General features: G+C 41.0%; 1 protein-coding gene across 2 annotated transcripts in view; it reads left to right on the top strand.

The window, feature by feature from the left end:
• The first annotated feature begins 13,295 nt into the window (after positions 1-13,295).
• Positions 13,296-21,081, top strand: part of LHFPL2 (LHFPL tetraspan subfamily member 2) — a 178,049-nt gene continuing 170,263 nt past the window's right edge. For both annotated transcript variants that reach the window (XM_030323565.1, XM_030323554.1), the window contains exon 1: positions 13,296-13,344. In XM_030323565.1, the coding sequence (XP_030179425.1) occupies positions 13,311-13,344 (34 nt within the window). In that variant the 5' untranslated portion in view covers positions 13,296-13,310. The remainder of the gene's footprint in view (positions 13,345-21,081) is intronic.

Genomic DNA, 21,081 nt, shown 5'->3' with positions numbered 1-21,081 from the left:
ACAGAAGTTGATTCTGAACATTTTGCAGATGAAAGAACAGGTAAAACCTATCCTATCTGGCTGCCTTCACAAGCCTCCCTTTGTTGGACATCATCTCCTTTCCCCCCCTGCCCTGCAGGTCTGCCTTTAGGACACCTGTTCCTCTCTCTCTGCTCAAGAAATGATAGCCAATTAGACCTCAGGTTTTTTGTTGCCTTTTGGTGTTCCACACCGTTGAGACGCCAAATATCCCCTACCTTTCTGATGAGTGCTAACATTTTAGTCTTAGCTATATTAAATTTTTAAATAGTTTTAAGATTATATTTATATTTTTGCATTTTGTATTTACACATATAACTTTTATATTACATCACACATTCCTTTGAGCAAAATCAAGCAAAGGATGTGGGAGAGAGAGAAAATGACCACTTTATCTAGCACTCGCAAGTTCAGTGGATCACAAGTCTACCTGCAGATTCCAGGGCCTGACCCAGACCTGGTGAGTAGGGATCTCTGGAGAGGAGTCCAGGAATCTTCTCTTTGACTGGTTTCCCTGGGGAACGATTCTGATGCCAGTGGTCAGAAACAGTGCAGTGATGTGTTTTCTTCTGGAAAGATGCAGTGTCGCTGATCTAAAACTGCAGTTATTCACGACCTCTGACTTGAGATAGAAAATCCTACGTAAAATGATGGGCATTCTCAGAGACTCTTCTTCTGAAAAGTCTAAAACAAAAAACAAACAGAAACGCTCACCCATGTAATCAAATAAATGCTGCCCAAAAGAATAGTGGCGGCTGTTCTGTCTCCTTGTCCATGATTGGAGAGAGTGTTTCAGTTCGTCTCCATAAAGTAGTAGGAAAATATTACATGATTAGAAATCTGTGGGCTCCTCCTCTGTGGGCCCTCTAGAAAACAAATATAAAATCTTTGGTCTTAAGCCCAACTGAGAAACGTTTAAAGGTCCACATGCACAATCAGATAATCCCCCAAATGCCTTTCCCCTGGCCTAACTCAATTCAGATAACTGTGTTTGTCTGTGAGAAACCCTCAGAGCAAACATTCAGGCCAAATGATCTCATGCCTGGATTTTGCAAAACAATATGTGCACAAGACCAGAATTTATATCATCATCAAGTAGGTGCCATTCCCAAATCCAGCCCCAGGATTTCTCCAACAACATCGCTGCTTTGCCACGTCTGAGTCACTTCCTAGGCCTGGATCCAGGATAGTCTGCAGACCCCTGGCCACCTCACAGGCCACACAAGGAAGCAGTTCCGTGCCGTTTCTAGAAATGGCATCTTTTAAAGTTATTTTACGCTTATCTCACCCATTTTGCTATCCCAGACATTTTTAAAAAGGAGGGTCAGCATGACCAGAAGTGATGTTTAATCCTTCTTCAAAACAATTTACATGATGTTATTGTGTCCAACCGTGAGAAAAATCGAAGGTACACTGTGGTGGTAATGTCCGACAACCCCTGGAGATGCTGGACTGGTCTCTTGGGACAAAATTCTGGAGATTTGTTTGCTGCCTTCAGGTATTAGCTACCTTTGGACCACTGTTTGAGGGGACATATGGGGGACTCAAGAGTATCTCTTCCTTTCCAGGGAGATGTGAAGACGCAGGAAAAGTTGTCCTGGACTCAACCTCTAACCACAAACAATAAATGGTAACACTTGTCGGTGCTTGAATGTGTTAGACTACATTTTGTGGTTGAAAAGCTCTGACATCGTTTTCCTGGTTGTCGCTTCCAGAAGGGCCACTCTCCACGTGGTATATGTGACCTATCTATACGGGTATCTTTGTATTAAGGAGAAGAGTTAGGGAGAGTTACTCTGTGTCTGTCTTTGGGGAAGAGGCTATAGTTTGTAGACAGGCCTACTTTACAGGAACATCCTAGATGCTGGTAAGGCTTCCTCGAAGAGGCACATTCAGTCTAGGGACTAGGGGATGATATAGCTGAGCCCAAACTTCCCCACACATTACCTGTTCCACGTACCTCCTTGGGCTTTCTTATAAGGTCTGAAACCCCACCATTAGATGTTTATTCGAGTTCATAGATTTCCTCTTAAAGTGGTCAAATATGAATAGGTTGGGGCATCTAGAACACTCTTCCTGTGTCTCTTGTTGCTTTATTAACCCAGTTCTCTAAAGATCAGGTAACAGCTCTTGCAGAAAGCTTTTCTATTCTTGGATCATTGGCTCTTCTATGGGCCCTGATAGTCTAGGGCTGTGTCGTCAATTCTTGCTGGTGGTGAGTGTTCTCTACTGGCCTCCTTGAAGGTAGGAACTGCATTATTGATCATCTTGTCTCCACTGGGCCTGACACACAGTCATTACTGTATAAATAGCAGCTGAATCATCCCCAGTATCTTCGCCTGTCTTGGCGTGTCCATGAGATAATTTATATCAAAATGTTGCTAAACTGTAAAGTGCTATGCAAACTAAAGTCATTATAATAACTTGCTAGGAGGTGGGAGAAAAGTCTCAAAGAGGGGCATAGAAACCTCACCATTCTGAATGTTTTCCTGAGGCCTGTTCTGAGTGATTACACCTAGAAGACAGTATGCACAGGACTTTGCTCTGCCCTTATATCAAGCTCCTTTGCCCTGTGTAAACCTGAAAGGACTTAATCCCAAAGGTGTTCCCAGAATTCGTCTTTTTATAGAATACCAGAGGCTGGAAAATGAGATGCTAATTCTCACAGAATCTGTTTCATAACTAGTTTGATGGATACTTGCATTAATTATTAAAGTTAAGAGCCTGAGGTTGAGAGAAGCAAGAATTTACTCATTACTCAGGTGGACCATGATAGAGTGGGACACTGTAGGGAATCGTAGAAAAGATGCCACTCTTTATCCCCCTCATATCCCCTCCTTATAGAACTTGCCTCCCCTCCTGGCCCTGTCTGTCCACCAGGGATGGAGAGCTTATAGTTCAAGCCTTCACATTTGAAAGAAGTAAAGCCACAACAGGGCTCTACCGTTTGGATCGTCAAGAGTTTGAACAGAGACTCTGGCTAGGAGTGTATTTTGGACACATGATCAGGGAGGCAGTCTTGGGCCAGGCTTGACACTCCCGGTGCCCACTGAAGCAAAAGAGCCAGATGAGACCCGACGCGCCATTTCACCAGGCCCTATCTCTGCGCCGTGGTCAACTTTCAGAAAGGGTATTTCACTTAAAAGATAGCTAAGATGTAATTGGAATGAAGAGCATTAGCAAGTAACATGCCTGTATTTAAACAAGACAGAAAAATAATAACAGAAAAAGCAGTGGTGTTCATTTATGGTAAACGTTGGAGTATGCAGCAAGGAACCAACGGAGATTTTTGTGGAGCTTCCGGAGGGACTTTCTGGGCTGTTTCAGGTTCTTTAGAGACTGATGATGCTGGTGTCTTATGTTTGGTAAGTCTGTATGGAATATAAGTTGCCTGAGGTGAAAGTCAATGTTCTGTGAATGGTGGAAACGGAGGTGAAAAAGGACTCATGGGCAAGATGAAAATTGAGGAGATAAAGGAAGTGGTGGGGAAGGAACAGAGGAAAAGCTATTATCCATGCTTGTCATCTCTGCCATTTAGTTTGGCTGCTATCTGGAGTTGATGGGAAGAAGGATTTTGGTAGAGGTGACAAGGTTGGCTATGACCATGTAACCCATGCACAGCTTTCTTTTTTTTTTTTTTTTTAATTTTTTAATGTTTATCTTTGACAGAGAGAGACAGAGTGCAAGCAGGAGAGGAGCAGAGAGAGAGAGACACAGAAACTGAAACAGGCTCCAGGCTCTGAGCTGTCAGCACAGAGACCGACGTGGGGCTCAAACTCACTGCGAGATCGTCCAACCGACTGAGCCACCCAGCTGCCGTCCCCCACGCCTCCCCCCCTCCATACACAGCTTTCTAAGGTGTACTCATAACTGGGTTGTGTCTGCTTGGAAACAGTTCTCCTTGAGAGAAGAAGGGATTCATAGGAAGTCTGGCTTGTTGTCACAATGTCAACATAAAACCCCATGTTGTCTTCACAGACTTAGAGATTATGTATCTTCAAATTTCAAGGCTTCTCAGAGACCTCTGCTGTGTGGCTATGTGTTTACTATCCTTGCAAATAGAGCTTCAGAGGCCCTCTTCTTATACTCACAAGGTCCTAGAATCCTGACTTGTACTCATGTTTTCTTTTCCTTTGCTTGTCCTCAACCCTTTTTCTTCTTTTCCCAAGTATTACACTGTTTTTCACTTATGCTTTTCTTTCTACCAATTTCCTTCCTTCTTTTTAGAAAGTTTCCTTTCCAATTTTTTATCTTTTTAAAAATACTGGTTCTCTCAAACCTCCAACCAGGGAGAGAAAAAGGTAATGTTCTCCTTTCCTGGGTATTTACGTTGCTTGCTTTTTGGCACAATTGTCACACCATTGTGGTCTTTCAGGCCCACCACATCTTAGAGCAATAATGTGAAAAATTTAAAAGAACTGTAACCTTGGGGCCATTTGCAAAGTGTTTGTTCTGTAAATACAGAGTTTAGTGAGTTTGAATGTCAGCTTATCTCACATTCCCATTTGTTGTTCATTTAAATGATAAATACACTCAATTTATTGCTCTAATCTTGTACAGGCTGAACTTAGGATCTGCCTGAACATTTCTGGTCCTTTTCCAAGTCTATACAATTTCCAGTGATTGCCTCCTCACAGCGCTTCTCTGTGATCCAAGGTTCTTTATTTGCCAAACTGCGTATTATGTGGGGGGATTGGTGGTTTTCTTTTTGGCTACTCCTTTGCTTTCATAAATAAAAAATAAGCTATGCAATACTTTTAGGCAGTAGGTAATCAAATCTATCCATCCTTTCTTTAATCAAAATCTCAGTGAGTGCCTGTCATGAGCCAGGCACTGTGCTTGATCCCAGGGTGCAGTGATGGCAATTGTAGAAACAATGACAACGACGCACCTGCCCTCATGGTGCTCATAGGGGCCCAGTTTAACACTCATCTCAAGAAAAGAACTGTATTGTTCAGAGAAAATATTTTATTACATCCTCTTGAGGGTCATTCTTGACATCATTATTAAAGTTAAGACTATTTTTTTCTTTTTCCCCGTAAAGTTTATTTATTTATTTTGAGAGAGAGAGAGAGAGAGCGAGTGAGCGAGCACACATGAGCAGGGAAGGGGCAGAGAGAGGGAGAGAGAGAATCCCAAGCAGGCTCAACGCTGTTAGTGTGGAGCTGGATGTGGGGCTGGAATCTAGAAACCATGAGTCGATCCCACGAACCATGAGATCATGACCTGAGCCAAAATCAAGTTGGACACTTCACCGACTAAGCCACCCAAGTTCCCCAAGACTATGTTTTCTTATTCTTAGTACAGTGAATACCTTTTCCCCAGCATTCTCCTAATGAGAATTCTACATATATTTCGGTAGCCTGGCTATCAAGCTGCCCTTTTCCTATTTTTGTGTTATATCATTTACTGCTAAAGGTCTTATTTATCAGGATTTCTTGCAGAGCTCATGGATATAGTCGAGCATCTAACTTGTTCCTAGGGGGTGCTTTTTACCCCAGAGAGAATAGAGCACTAGTATACATCCTCAGTAATAGTGGGCAGGACTTGAAAAAGACATTTGTAATTTTTAGAGGGAAAAGGACTATGTTCTGTAAGTATAACATTTATTTTCTTTTGGATAATGTATTTGTTCATTCGGGCCACCAGGCTAAAGAAGGGCAGGAGCCCTAAGTAATATATTTTTCATCAGCAGTTTTTTTCATACAGCCCAAAATCATGCAAGGTTTTGTGCAGCGTTCGAAAGAAATTTAATGGCTGACATTATACAAATGAAAGATGTTATTATTATAAGCAGTGCTGTTGTTACAGTCTTGGTTTACTGAGAGTAATGGCTGACTCTATACATTTAAGCACTTCATAGAACCTGGAACACCATGATGTTATAACTTAGCCTCCATGACCTGTTTGAACATTCCCAATCGTTGACTTCTTAGGAAACTTAGCAATATACACAACAAGCCTAGTGCTTCTATCATGTGATAGCCTTCGGGTCTTTGAAGGCAGCTACTCTGTAAATCACATAGCCTTATTTTCCTTAAGAAATTCTTATTTGCCATCCTGATTGCCTGTTCTGCATTCCAAGTCCTACATTTCTTCCTTCGCTCCATCTCTTAAATTGTCCTTTCTTTATTTTCTATCACCTTTACCTGCACGTCTGTGAAAACTACCTCTCCATAGACATGATCACCTGGCTGAAATTTTGGGAAATGCAACATCAGACTCATTTTTATGACTGTCTTTTGGAAGGCATGGGAATAAAGCAATGCATATATTCACTGCCAATCATCCTGGGACAGGATTCAACATGACATTGAGGTTTAGCTTGACCTGCAGTTGCAAAAAAGACCAGGACACAGGAAAGTAGTGTGCCTCTTTCAAGTCTGAGAAGAGAGAGAATTCTAGGCAGAGCAACTGCTTGCTGTAGAAACATTTTCGTATCTCCTAAGACACCCCTCCCTCCAAAACCGTCAATGGTTCCCCATTGTTTCAAGTATAGAATCTAAACTTCTGAGCTGCCTTTCAAGCACTAATACCTACCTGCCAAATGAATCTATTTCTTGCCTGTCCCACCCCGCATAAAAGCTCTGTGCTTTCCTGCCTTTCCTCTTTGGTCTCTTTCCTCTTTAGCTGTTTCTTCTATCTGATATGCCTTACTTCTCTCAGCCTCACCAAAACCGACAATTTTCAACACTGATCACCTAAGTCAGTCACCCATGAAACGTAAAGAAGAAGAAGAAGGAGGAGGAGGAGGAGGAAGAGGAGGAGGAGAAGGAGAAGAAGAGGAAGAAAAAAGAGGAAGAAGAAGAAGAAGAAGAAGAAGAAGAAGAAGAAGAAGAAGAAGAAAAAAGAGGAAGAAGAAGAAGAAGAAGAAGAAGAAGAAGAAGAAGAAGAAGAGGAGGAAGAGGAAGAATTATTCAGCAACAATACCCAACCCCAGACCTGTGTGTCACAACTCTGGGGCTACAGCCCAGAGAGCATATATTTCTTTGCATTGAGAACCACTGGCCTGCCTAATCTATTAGTGTTCAATTCAAATCTCACCTCTCCTGGGAAGCCTTCCCTGACCCTTGCCAGGGAAGAAAGTCCTTCCTGCTTGCCATTATGAGTACACTCACTGGCACCTAAGGCTTGTAGTCTTATTTGGCCCTAAGTTAGATCAGAAGCTCTTTGGCAGTGAAGCCAAGGCTTACAACCTACTATTCTCTGGCCACTGGCATAGTCCTTTGCCTTGGCAGGTATGACCAAAACTAGATAGGGAGCATGTGATAGAAGAAAACCAATGCTGGGGATCCAAGGCAGGATGTGGGGACAACAGTGAGTCTTCTAACCCCTTATATCCACAAACAAAGATAAGCTGTGTGACCACAGGAACTCATTTCAGCCCAGGTGAGCCAAGAGCAGGGTTCTGAGAGTGAAAGTCCATGATGATGGAGAGGAACTGCATACAAGCTGCATCTCAAGGGCTTGAGGAGACAGCTTTCAACTGGAGAGAGGGTACCCTCTGGCCCAGGCAGATAGGTGGAATCTCCAGGGTCTGAGGGTATTAGAGGAGAGAAAGCAGATGTGGCTAAGGGACTGGAAGTCAGTGAAATGCAGAAAAGGAACTCTCCCAAGGTGGAGTTGGAAGAGGAAGTGAGAGATTGGAGGCAGAGGAAGGAGGCCCGCTTAGAGACAGATCAACTTCTTGAGCCATGTTTTCATCACTTATGAATTAGGTGAGTGGCAGACTTACATATTAATTGATTCCTTTATTCTCTTACCCAATTGCCTAAGTAGTTGGGCACTTCCACATGTGCTAGGCTGCAGTAAAGGAGGCCTAAGGGAGGGATAGACTGTCAGGGACCGTGTCTGCTGAGAACCGGGTGTTTTCCTGCTGGAGTCCTGCATTCTGAGGACTAGCCTGGGGCGGCCAGCCAGGCAGGAGCCTTTGAAAAGTCACCCAAAGAAAACCCTGCAAAGGAGCCTTCTGTTTGGGAACTTGCCGGGGTGCCTGTTTCATCACAAAGCCTTCCATTTCTGTGATCCCACAAGTGATAGATATTTTTTAAACAGAGGAACTAGATCTTTCTGATAACACATTTATTGAAACATTCCCACCCTACCACAGCTGGAAAAGTCCTCCAACAGAACACTTGATTAGAAACAAATTAAGAAAACAGTCTGTTGACCCAGGGGCATCCCTCTCCCTTGATGGGTGGGTCTCTGGGTAGTGGAGACTCCTGAGGCCTCATCAGTCAGTGATCTGGGGGTGGTAAGAAGGAAATTACCGAATGCCAGCCTTGTGCCTTCTTCTTCCCCTGAAAACTGTCCCTAAATCTCTCTCCTCAGCTAAACACCTGCTCTATGGTGTTGGGGGTGGGGACTTGTAACAGAGGCCTGAGACATAATACCTGTTTCCTGTGTCCCCACCGTGAGCAAGCTCTCTAGCTGCTCTGCACTGAGCTCATTTAAATGTCAACTCTGTGATATAGGTATTAGAATACAGATTTAGAGGGCAGGAAAACAAAGCAGAGAGAGAAGTTGAACACTGAGACTTGGGGGCAAGTGGAAAATAAGGGCTTTCAACCCAGGGCTGTCTGAGTCTAGTTAATAATAATGGGGACGCTTAACATGTATTACCTGTCAAGCATTGTTTCTTTTATTTTACTGAGATAAAATTGACATATAACATTGTGTAAGTTAGCTTAGCTAACACTTCTATCAATGTCGCGTAATTATCTCCTCTGTGTGCACGTGTGTGTTGGGAACCATTAAGATTTAGTCTTTTAGCAATACTAAAATTTATAATATTATATTGTTCCCCATAATCACTATGCTGTGCATTAGATCTCCAGGACTTATTTATTTACTGGCTGTGAGTTTGTCTCTTTAAACACCATCTCCCCCACACCCCCACCCACCAAACATTGTTATAAGCCCCTGCATGTACCCACTGACAATAATCCTATGAAGCAGGAGCTATTATTATCATTTTCTTCCTTTTACTTATGAGAAAACTGAAGTACAAAAAGATTAAATAATTTGTCTGAGATCACAGTATTATGTGGCCATGGCTGGGTCTGAACCTAGAAAAGTGGTCTAGCTGCTTCCCCTGAGAGTCCTAGGGTCTCCTTTACTTGGCCTGCCTAGGCCTTCTCAGGCTGGTGGCAGAAGGTATCATTAAACAGCAATGTAGGGCAATTGGTATGATAGAAAATTAGGGTTTTTAAACAGATGAACACAGGGGAAGAGAAGGAAAAAGAAGATAAAAACACAGAGAGGCAAACAATAAGAGACTCTTAAATACAGAGAACAAACTGAGGGTTGCTGTTCGGGAGGTGGGTGGGGGGATGGGCTAAATGGGTGATGGGCATTAAGGAGGACACTTGTTGGGATGAGCACTCTGTGTTCTACATAAGTGATGAATCACTAAATTCTACTCCTGAACTCAGTATTCCACTATATGCTAACTAACTTGGATTTAAGTAAAATTCAAAAATTTAAAAAAAAAGAAAAGTTTTTAAAAAAATGATTATTGAAATATTTGGGGTTCTTAACAGAGCTGTATGGAAACAGTTGGGGATTCTCTAATGGGATGTGCACTCTGGGATGGTCACCAGCAAGCACAGAAATAGGCCTTGCTTAAACAGGATTAAAATTGGAACAGACAGAATTTTTACTAACATGAGGAAATGCTTAGGTCGTGGTGTTAAGTGGGGGGAAAAAAGCTACAGGGCTATCTACAGTATGATCTCAGTGATGTAAAAGATGCACAAAAATGATGAAACCAGGGGTGCCTGGGTGGCTCAGTGGGTTAAACATCTGACTCTTGATTTCGGCTCAGGTCATGATCTCACCATTCTTGGGATTGAACCCTTCATGGGGTTCCGTGCTGACAGCGTGGAGCCTGCTTGAGATTCTCTCTCTCCCTCTCTCTGCCCGTCCAGCTCTCTCTCTCTCAAATCAAATAAACATTTAAAAATGATGAAATCAATGAGCTTACAGTTTTTCAAAAAAGATGTTAAAAAATGTTTGCCAAGCAACAATAAAGAAAAATCTTTCTACTGGTGTACATTTCTTATTTCTTTCTTTCTTCTTTTTTTTAATGTTTATTTTTGAGAGAGAGAGAAAGAGCAAGAATGAGTGGGGGAGGGGCAGAGAGAGGACAGAGGATCCCAGCAGTCTCCATGCTGACAGCCGAGAGCCCGACACGGGGCTCAAACTCACAAACCGCACCGTGAGAACATGACCTGAGCCAAAGTCGGTCACTTAACCGACTGAGCCACCACCCAGGAACCCCCACAGGGAGTTTTGAGCACCTACTGTGTTGCTGGCTCAGTGACACGGGCACCTCTGCCTTGCCCAGAGAAGTCTGCATTCTGGTGCTGGTGGCTGGGCTGTGAGGTCTGCTCTCTATCACCACCCTGGCCAGGCAAAGCAGCCTGAACTCAGCCTGGCTGGGAAGACTTTTGAAGTAAATGGAGGTATGCTGTACATTTCCTACCAACTCCTTACTGAGTCCTGCTCCTACCACCCAGCCAAAATCCTGGCATATACAAAGGCGCTTACCATGTGTGGACTAAAAGTACATCTCTCCCTTTCACTCAGCGTAAAATGTTCCTTAAAGCTGAACAACTCCATTGCTAATCATTCGCTAATAACTTTGAATGTTATCTTTATCCTTTTCCGCATTGTCTTTATCGAAATTAAATCGGGGTTATATACACACAAAGAAAGAAACCTTACCATCCTTTCGTCTTACCCTTCTACTTTTTTACTTTGCAAGATAAACCAGTGGGTTTTAATATAATAGAACATGAAAAGCTGATAGATTTGTTTTCAGATTCCACATCACAATTAACCTCTAAAAATCTGTTTGTTGAATTTTGGCATCATATCAGAGAAGAATCAATAGCCACTATTATCTATAAAGACATTAAAGTCTCCTCTTCCAGCTATATGTCTATGTGAGGCTGGCTTTTCTTCCTTTACTTCAACAAAACAACATTGTAACAGTTCGAATGCAGAAGCAAGTATGAGCACCCAACTCTTTTCTACTAGGTCATAAGTAAAAAAAAAAAAGATTTGCAAAATTATAAAACAATGTTACTCTTCCCACTCAGTACTTGTTGGTTTCAGAAAATATGCTTTTTTATTTGAGATAAAATTCACAAAACACAAAACTCAGCATTTTAACTGTTTTAAAGTTTACTGTCCCGTGGCTTGCGTAGTACATTCACAAGGTTGTGCAACCACCACCACCACTGATTTCAGGACATTTTCATCACCTCCAAAAAGAAATCCCATACACATTGGCAATCATTCACCATTTCCCCCTCCCCAAGCCCCTAGTGACCACTAATCTGCTTTCTGTCTCTATAGGTTTGCCTATTCTGGGCATCTCATATAACTGGACTCCTCCGTGACCTTTTGTGTCTGGCTTCTTTCATTTAGCCTAATGTTTTTGACGTGTATCTATACTGTAGCATGTATCAGTATTTCATTCCTTTTTTGGCTTAATAATATCATGCTATATGAATATACCACGTTTAGCTTGGACATTTGGTTTATTTTTTACTTTTTGACTAACAAAACTGCTATAAACATTCCTGAACAAGTTTTTGTTTGGACACCTGTTTGCAGTTCTCTCAGGTAGATACATAGGAGTGGAATTGTTGGGTCGTGTTTTAACCCTACGTTTAACTTTTTGAGAAACTGCCAAACTGTTTTCTCAAGCAACTGCCTCATTTTACATTCCTGCCAGCAGTGTAGGAGGATTCCAATTTCTCTGTATCCTTGGCAGCACTTGTTGTTTTCCTTCTTTTTTTTTTTTTTAAATTATAACCGTCCTAGTGGGTGTAAAGTGGTATCTCTTTATGGTTTTGATTTGCCTTTTCCTAATGACTAATGATGTTGAATATCTTTTTATGTGCTTATTGGCCATTTGTATGTCTTCTTTGGAGAAATGTTTATTCAGATCCTTTGCCCATTTTGATTTGGGTTGTCTTTTTGTTACTGAGTTAAAAGAATTATTTTTATGTTTTGGATACTAAAGCCTTATCAGATATATGATTTGCAAATATTTTCTCCCCTTCTGTGAGTTGTCTTTTTACTTTCTTCATGGTGTACTCTGATGCACAAGTGTTTTAAATTTTGATAAAGTGTGATTTATCTTTTGTTTGTTTCTTGTGGGTGCCGTAGTTAATAATCCATCGCCAAATCTAAGTTCATGAAGATCTGCTCCCAAGTTTTCTTCTACGAGTCTTATAGTTTCAGCTCTTACATTAGGTCTTGTATCCATTCTGAGTTGTTTTATATGGTGTGAGGTAAGGGTTCAACTTACTCTTCTGCTTGAGAGGTTCCTATAAATTGACCACAAGATATTAACTGAAGAGTAAGACTTGGGTCATTAGACACTTGGTTTGTGCTGGAACTCCCCACTCAGCAAATGATTCCATCATGAGTTTGTCTTAATGAGAGATATAGTCTAACATAAGTTCTCTCAAGATACAAATAAAATAAAACTTAGAAATGAATCTTCTAAAAGCATTTTCATACCATCCAACTGCCACATAGAATGTTTGGTTAGGTTCTTCATTAGAAAAATGGCCTACAGTTAAATCCTGGGCTTGCTTAGGACTTGGACAATAAACACAAAAATAGAAACCAACATTTAATTCTCTCATTCACCACTACCTAGAATGGCCTGAGATAATAATTGAATCACCATAGCTGCCATTTATACTTTGTAAGATGCCATATACTATTGCTAATAATTTCCATGAAGATTTGAGAGACTTGGGTTATAAAAAGTATAATAAGACTATAAATTTATTAAAATTCAACTTATGCATATAAACAAACATTATTAAATGGCTTGATTTTACAATGTTGAAAAATGAGAGATTTTCTCAAGGTAGTTCCTTGAAGGACACAATAAATGCACAGTCTCTTACATTAAAATATTAGCAGGTGGGGCGTCTGGGTGGGTCAGTCTGTTGAGTGTCTGACTTCGGCTCAGGTCATGATCTCCTAGTTCATGGGTTCGGAGTCCCACATCGGGCTCTATACTGACAGCTCAGAGCCTGGAGCCTGCTTTGGATTCTGTCTGTCTGTCTGTCTGTCTCTCTCTCTCTGCCCCTCCCCCACTCATGTTCTGTCTCTCAAAAATAAATAAATGTTTAAAAAAATTTTAAAAATGTTAGCAGGTTGTTGGCACTGTTACGTTCAGGCTTTGGCAGATTTCCTTCACTTACAATGTCATGAACGTAGAAGCTTTGGGAAGTGTGCTGGGCTGAGAGAAAGAATCTATGCTTCTGGACCACAGCCAGTTTCAGACAAAGGGTAAGAGAGATTTAACAATTTGTTTTCTAAGTTTGAAATGTTTCTCCTGAATTCCTTTTGTGTTATCAGTAAACATGGTAGTTGCTTTTTCTTTTGAGGGCTCTGAGGTTAAAACGCACTTTGAACGATTGTTTACTTTTCAACAGGCATATCATATTGTCTTTCATCCTATGCTGAAATGGCTACTTTCTGCCAGGTCAAAGAAAGTTCAGGTTTCTAAGGGAACTATGCACTGACAGAGTCCCACATTACAAGACACAGAGATTGTTTCTGATGCGGCTTTATTTTTAGGATGGTTTTACTGATTATTTTTTCATGTTAATTTTGATCCCATCAGCAATCAATAAATGCATTATGAGTTGCGCTGAAACTTTATTTTGACTTGAGAATCAATACTTCCATTTGGATGTGAAGGCCTTACCTGGTTTATAAAGTCATGGAGGCTCCTGAAGTAGTCGTATGCAGAAGTGCAAAAGAACAACTCGAAACAAGGGGAAATTTCTTTTTGTTATTAAGTTGTGGAACTAATTAGTAAGATGATGCCTATCAGGAAAGCCAGTTTAGACAACTGGTGCATTTCACATGTCCCCAAAATAAATGACAATGATATTTGATTCAACCCAACTAGAGAGTCTCCCAGCCTCCATCAGAACCTGGACGGTGAAGTCTTTTGAGGGAATGTTTCCCACAGCCTGTTAACAATATTTCGTTTGGTTAGAATGCATTTAGTATGCTGAGATTTTTCAGGCCTAATTGTTGGTATGGTCTGAGTGAGAGAGAAATTGGTGTCTTCTAGTGCCTGAAGGCTTGCCCTTGACTCGGGTACTGAGGAAGGTATAACAGGACCTGACTCCACAATCTGGTGGCGAAGGGAAGGATTTGACCCTGGTCTTTAATGTTTCCAGGAGGGAAGCTCCAGTTCTGCCTATCCGTGGCCTACGACAACTTTGCACTCTGTAGGAGTCCTGATTCCATCTGTGGCCCTCTATCTTGTTTGTGTTTACTTGATGACCTCTCTTGCAGCTGCGTGTTCTGAAGATTAATATACATGCATACCTTACAAATACCCATTAAGGCCAGGAATGGGGGGAGGCTTATTTTGGCCTCCTGGGAATCTGTTAGAGATAGGATGGTTTTCCCCTTCCTGACACACAGGTAGTGCCACGAAATCTGATTAAAGGTTAGCTGTCAGTTAGGTACATGCAAACCCTCTGATCTCACGACAATGCCCTTATGTGTGTCCCCTCGCTCTGTAAAATCTAGACTAAGGTCCAGACTTTTTAGAGAATAACTATGCAGCTCCCGTCGATTGTCCTCTGCCCAGTCTGCCTACCGCCCCCCCCCCCCACAAGTAAGTTACCCTGATTAAAACTCTGTGTAAACTGGACAGAGTCACTTGATTTGTTTTCTGGCCTCAGAGTGCATTCTCAGTTTGGGGGATGCTTTACTGTTCCTCCCCACCTTCTAACATACTCATATGAGGGGCACCTCACGTTTACCATACCTCCACTGGAATCCATCTCTTATGACATGTTTATTACCTCTGTGGATGACACAGCCCGCCATGTACCACCCGGCCTGGAAACCTGGAGGCCATCCTTGACTTGTTTTCCTTCACTGACCACCCAGCTGGTGCTGTGAGCCCACCATCAGCCCTGATAGAGGTCCTCATCCCCACTCTCCTGGAAGCGTGGTCTCTCCACTTCTGGTCTTGTTCTCATCCAGTCCCTCTCCTCTTACCCAGTTCCATTCCAGGCAGAGCAACCTACAACAAGACTGGACCATCCTGGGATTGAAAACTTTTAGCGGCTTCCTGGAGACCTCGGGATAAACTTCATAGTGGGACTCATAGGAGTCCCCCACTCCCACTCCCCAGTCAGTTTCTTCTCATCTCTTGCTTTTCTTCTGTGTGTGTTCTTCAGCCTTGTGCTTGCTGGTCTTCAGGGCCTTTGTGCATGCAGTCTCCTTTATCTGAGTGGATTGCCTTCTACTTTTCACGTTATGAACTCCTGCTCCCTCCTGAAAACAATGTCATCACCCCCAGAAGACCTCCTGTAATGCTCTTCTCCTTCTCCAACTGTTTTTCAATACTGATGAGCTTCTTTGGCACCTGCTCTTACCTTTAGCATGGCATTTTTACCTAGACGGTTCTCTATCACTCCAAAAGGCTGGGTGCCTATAGAGGGCTAGAACATGCAAACTTTATATCCCCAGGCTTAGCATGGTGCTCAGCAGTGTGTATTAGATGAACACTATGCATTCCAGTTATTTATTTAATTGTGGTTCCACTGGTGATCAAAACATGCATTGATCTTGGGGTGCCTGTGTGGCTCAATCGGTTAAGTGTCCAACTCTTTTTTTTTAAATAATTTTTTTTTCAACGTTTATTTATTTTTGGGACAGAGAGAGACGGAGCATGAATGGGGGAGGGGCAAAGAGAGAGGGAGACACAGAATCGGAAACAGGCTCCAGGCTCTGAGCCATCAGCCCAGAGCCCGACGCGGGGCTCGAACTCACGGACCGCGAGATCGTGACCTGGCTGAAGTCGGACGCTTAACCGACTGCGCCACCCAGGCGCCCCTAAAATAATTTTTTAATATTTTTTGTTTTATTTTTGAGAGAGAGAAGAAGACAGAGTGTGATCAGGAAAGGGGCAGGGAGAGAGGGAGACACAGACTAGGAAGCAGGCTCCAGGCTCTGAGTTGTCAGCACAGACCTTGACACAGGGCTTGAACCCACAAGATACGAGATCATGTTTGGATGCTTAACTGACTGAGTCACCCAGGAGCCCCTAACCATCCAACCCTCGGTTTCAGCTCAGGTCATGATCTTGTGGTTCATGAGTTTGAGCCCCACCTCAGGCTCTGTGCTGACAGCCTGGAGCCTGCTTGGGACTCTCTCTCTCTCTTTCTCTCTGTCCCTCCCCTGTGCATTCTGTCTCTCTCTCTCTCTCCCACTCTCTCTCTCAAAATAAATAAATTTAAAAAAATATGCATTGATCCTCATTGAACTGTATCCATTCACTAGATTTTAAGCTCTTTGAGTATAAAGCCCATGCTTCATCATCTTTGTATCCTCCTTACACATAGTAAGCAAATGTTTGCCAAAATAATTCCTGGTTGTTGACAGTAGAATCATTTCTCCTATCACCTTTTTCTTAATTTCTTTTTATAAATTGAGATATATTTCACATACCATAAAATTCACTCGTCTCAAGTGTATAGTTCAGTAGTTTTCAGTGTGTATTCACAGAGCTGTGTAACCATCACCACAATCTAATTTTATGAACATATTTGGGGCCCCCGAAAGAAATCCATACCCGTTAGTAGTCACTGCTCACTTCCTCCTACCCCCAACCTCCACCCCAGCCCTAGGCAACACTAAACTATTTTCTGTTTCCCTACAGATTTGCATATTTTAGACATTTCCTATATATGGAATCATACAATTTGTGCTCTTTTGCTCCTGGCTTCTTTATTTTAGTCACACTGGCGCGTGTAGTGTGGTTTTGCATTTCCTGGTTTGCATTTCCCTGATCACTAATGATGGTGAGCATCTTTTCAGGTGCTAATTAGCCATTTGTATATATTCTTTGGGAAAATATCTATTCAGATCCTTTGTCCATTTTTTAATTGGATTGTCTTTTTATTACTGACTTGTAAGAGTTCTTTATATATTCTGGATAAGGTGCCTAATCAGATACTTGTTTTGCAAATATTTTAACCAGTTCTGTGTTTTTTTTCCTACTTTCTTGATAGTGTCCCCTTATCATACAAAAGTTTTTAGTTTTTATGAAGTACAATTTATGTATTTTTTCTTTTGTTAATTATGATTTTGGTATCATATCTAAGAAATTACTGACTTACCCAAGGTCATGAAGATTTACTCCTCTGTGTTCTAGGAGTTTTATAGTTTTAACTCTTATATTTAGGTCTTAATCCACTTTGAGCAACCTTTTTCTATGTTGTGAGATAGGGGTTCTATTAATTCTTTTGCAAGTGTATATCCAGTTGTCCCAGCACCATTTGTTGAAAAAACTATTCTTTCCCCACAGAAATGTCTTGGCACCCTTGTTGAAAATCAGTTGACCATAAATGTGGGTTTATTCTGGACTTTCCATTTTATGCCATCTATGCTTATACCAGTACCACAGTGTTTTGATTTTCATGTCATTAAAAAAAAAAAAAAAACAGTATAGGAAAACTGTGTAATAGGCAAATTGGAAGAGTGGCCTCTTTAACTTGGAGAAAATTCTTTTTGCAGGAATATGGATGTCAAGGGGAGGGAATAAACATCTGTTGGGCACCTATTATATGTTAGGCATTTTGGTAGAAACCTTCACACACATTGTAATAACAATCATGTAAAGTCATAATAATTCCATGCAATAGGTAGCATTATCCTCACTTAAAGACAAGAAAAATAGGGGTGCTTTGCTGGCTCAGTGGGTGGAGCATGTGACTCTTGATCTCAGGATCATGAGTTCAAGCCCCATATTGGGTGTGGAGCCTACTTAAAACAAAAAAAAATTTTTTTTTAAATATTTAAAAGGCAAGAAAAGTAAAGTTCGTGAAAGTAAAGTAACTTGCTTATGATCCTTTTTTAACCAATGGAGAAGGAAGTGGTATTTATACACAGTCCCTAGGAATCCAAAGTCCATGATCTTTCATAACAAGGAGCTTTTATTACTGCATGCTTAGTGAACACAAACTGCATCTGAAGGCAGTAGAGGTACTTGAATTCATTAATATCAAACATTTTTCTCATGACACTCCAGAAAATTAAAGAGGTACTTATATTATACTTATACTAATATATATACGACTTTGAGACCATTGTCTAAAAGCAGCATTTCACAAGATATTTAGAGAAATCATTTTTCAACGATAAAAACTAGTTTATTGGCTCACTTTAATTTCACAGCTAATGTTAGTTTCATTTATATGACTCAAAATGATTGAACATTATTTTGTATAATTAGCATAGCACAATGCCATTTAGTTGGAAGAAAAACTAGAACGAGTCTTAGTTGTGTGGGTTGGCCTTGTCCTTAATTCTTTTTTCATTGAAAACCTTCCCAAGGTTGTTCTGAAATGAACACAGGTCACAGCTGTCAAATGCATTCTATGTGAAATAATAGAAGGTTTATAACTGAGAAAGATTTACGAAATCAGTGAAGTAATGGCATTTTTTTTGCAAAATTCATTTAATACAAAGCTTTTACATTTTTTCATTATTATTTTAATTTTAATTTTTTTTTAATGGAGGGCAGGGACAGTATCCTTTGGGTCTCAGGATCTAGAGAGTTCAGTTTAGATAATGCGGTTTCAGCCATGACAGAAACACAGTCTAGACAATTCTGTCATTTCTTGTGAACTTTTTACCCTCTCTGCTCTGCAGGGCACGAGTCTACTGCTTTCTCTCAGTGAAGATGCTGCACCCAGATGTTTAGATTGCCCAGTGGCTCTTATGTAAGGATTCCCATGATTCAATTCCTCTTAGAAGTTAATGCCAGGAAAAAGTTTGTCTAACTTGAAGAACAACTCTGATTCTTTTACCAGACCATGAGAACTGTATTATTCATTGTATGTCATTCTTGCCTTGGCTCTGGGAAGCCCAGAGCTAAATTTAATGCTCAACTGTGGTAAGTCAAGATTGGTAAAAGAACTTATTGCCTTCTATTATTTTTTTTAAGTTTATTTATTTAGGGAGAGAGAGAGAGTGAGAGTGCAGGGAGGGGTAGAGAGAAAGGGAGAGAGAATCCTAAGTGAGTGGGCTCGAACTCACAAACTGTGAGATCATGACCTGAGCTGAAACCAAGAATCGGATGCTTCACCAACTGAGCCGCCCAGGCACCCCTTGCCTTCTATTGTTTTTAATATCAAGTAACCCCAGGGCCATATGGAGATAGGCAGAATACATGTTATGGTCAATAATACTTAATAATTATATTGCCAATAGAAAATAATGCATCTTCTAACTCTAGCACTGTGTGAAAATAGGGTATCCAGCAATTGCTAGTTTTATAGATATACATGTTGCACTTCCTGTTTTCAGAAGACAATTGAAAGAGAGGAAAGGAAAAGTTTTCCTTCAAGGCAAGGTTTTCAGCTTGGAGATTGGGTTTTTCAGTCTGGTCCAGATTAGGGACAAGCATCCTCTTCACTGCAAAAAACAGCAGTGGTTTCCTCAAAATCTCATCCCAGCATTGCTACTGAATAACACTGAGAATGTTCCAAATTTTATTGTAGGTACTAATGAGCCTAATTGTAAAATCTTACCTCTTAGAGGTTTTGAGAGCAACAGATAATTCATAATAGAAAAGATAAAGCACAAGTCAGGGACCAGATGTACAGCATTGTTGTAATAAAAGGCTAAAGCATGCTTTCATTGGGTGGTTTTATGCCTGTCATGAACACCATAAGACAGCTAATCCCCCAAGCTTCTTTGTATTTTGTACCTCTTCAGAGAAAAGTTTGTAATCCAGGAAAATGTCTGCAGGTGAATATTTGGAATGAATTTAATTTACCAGTTGCATGTTATTGAGCAGCTAAGAATGTTGCTGAATTTACATGCAACGTATGAAGTAATATTGCAGTTGAACATTCTCACTGTATGGAAATTTCCACCTCACTTCAGGGGCAATCTCAATTGGATGAGGGCCAGATGGATTTGTTTATGGTAGCAGTGACATAATAGGAGGAAATGAACAGAGCACCTTCTTGAGCTGAGTTTTGCTAGTCATGTGGAATCAAGTTTTGGAACTATAGGCAGGAAAGCAGAGCACTTCTTTAAGAGAAGTCAATGACAAATTAAAACCCTTGTGTCACTTACAGAAAAAAGGAAGGCTGCAAGGTAGAGGCTGTGGTTTGAAGACAAAAGTGGCCAACAACTTTTAGTTTTGTCAGAAGACAGCAAATGCCCAAAGTTCTGTGTGCTCTTTTCTTTTATGACTTAGCCACAGTGTATTTTTAGAACCATGTTTTCCTTTGGCTCCTGTGTGGACGGTGTCCTCAATACATGTGTGAAAACTAAGGAAGTGTTTTCTACAAATCATTGAGATTTTCTTTATCAGGAGCTCTTGGCCCTTTATATCTGACTTGATCCTACTGCCCTCCTGTAATGCAGTTACTGAAAAATCCTATGAGCTGATTTGCATCTGTAATATTTGTTCTCACTTGGAGACATTTTGCTATCCTCATTCAACAAATAGCCTAGCATCTTGGTAATGAGATTTCAGTACAAATGGGGAAATTTCTTTAGTATTTACGAGCGTCATGTTCACCTTTGAGTTAAAAACTGCCAGTTAGAAGCAGAAAATTAACTATGATATGGCTGAGTCCATTGGATACTTCGGCCAAGCCAATTTCTGTAGCCAAAAAGACCACTCTGTCTCATGTGGATGAGAGCACTGGTTTTAATTGGCCAGAGCCCTTTTTAATCAGGAGAGCTTTTCAAGTCTTTGTGCTCAAAACTGCCTTTTCTCCATCCATATTTGTTAAGGAAAATGGATTCTTAGAATTTCAGATGACTTCTTTGTATGATTAGATTCATGGGTAAAAACGCATAGTGATGGTTTTTAAGAGACTGTGACTTTTCACAGGATCTCAGTTTGGTGAACTGCAATTTTGCTAGTTTCCTTGAAGAGATTCTCTGCTTAAATCATTTCATCTTTCAGGTGATCTTCAAAAGACATTGATTTCTGAGTGTGTATCTAGACCATGGTTTAGGGAATAT

Source organism: Lynx canadensis, chromosome A1 (assembly GCF_007474595.2).
Source record: "Lynx canadensis isolate LIC74 chromosome A1, mLynCan4.pri.v2, whole genome shotgun sequence".
NCBI classification, from domain to species: Eukaryota; Metazoa; Chordata; class Mammalia; order Carnivora; family Felidae; genus Lynx; species Lynx canadensis.
This window is presented reverse-complemented; position numbering and strand designations above follow the sequence as displayed.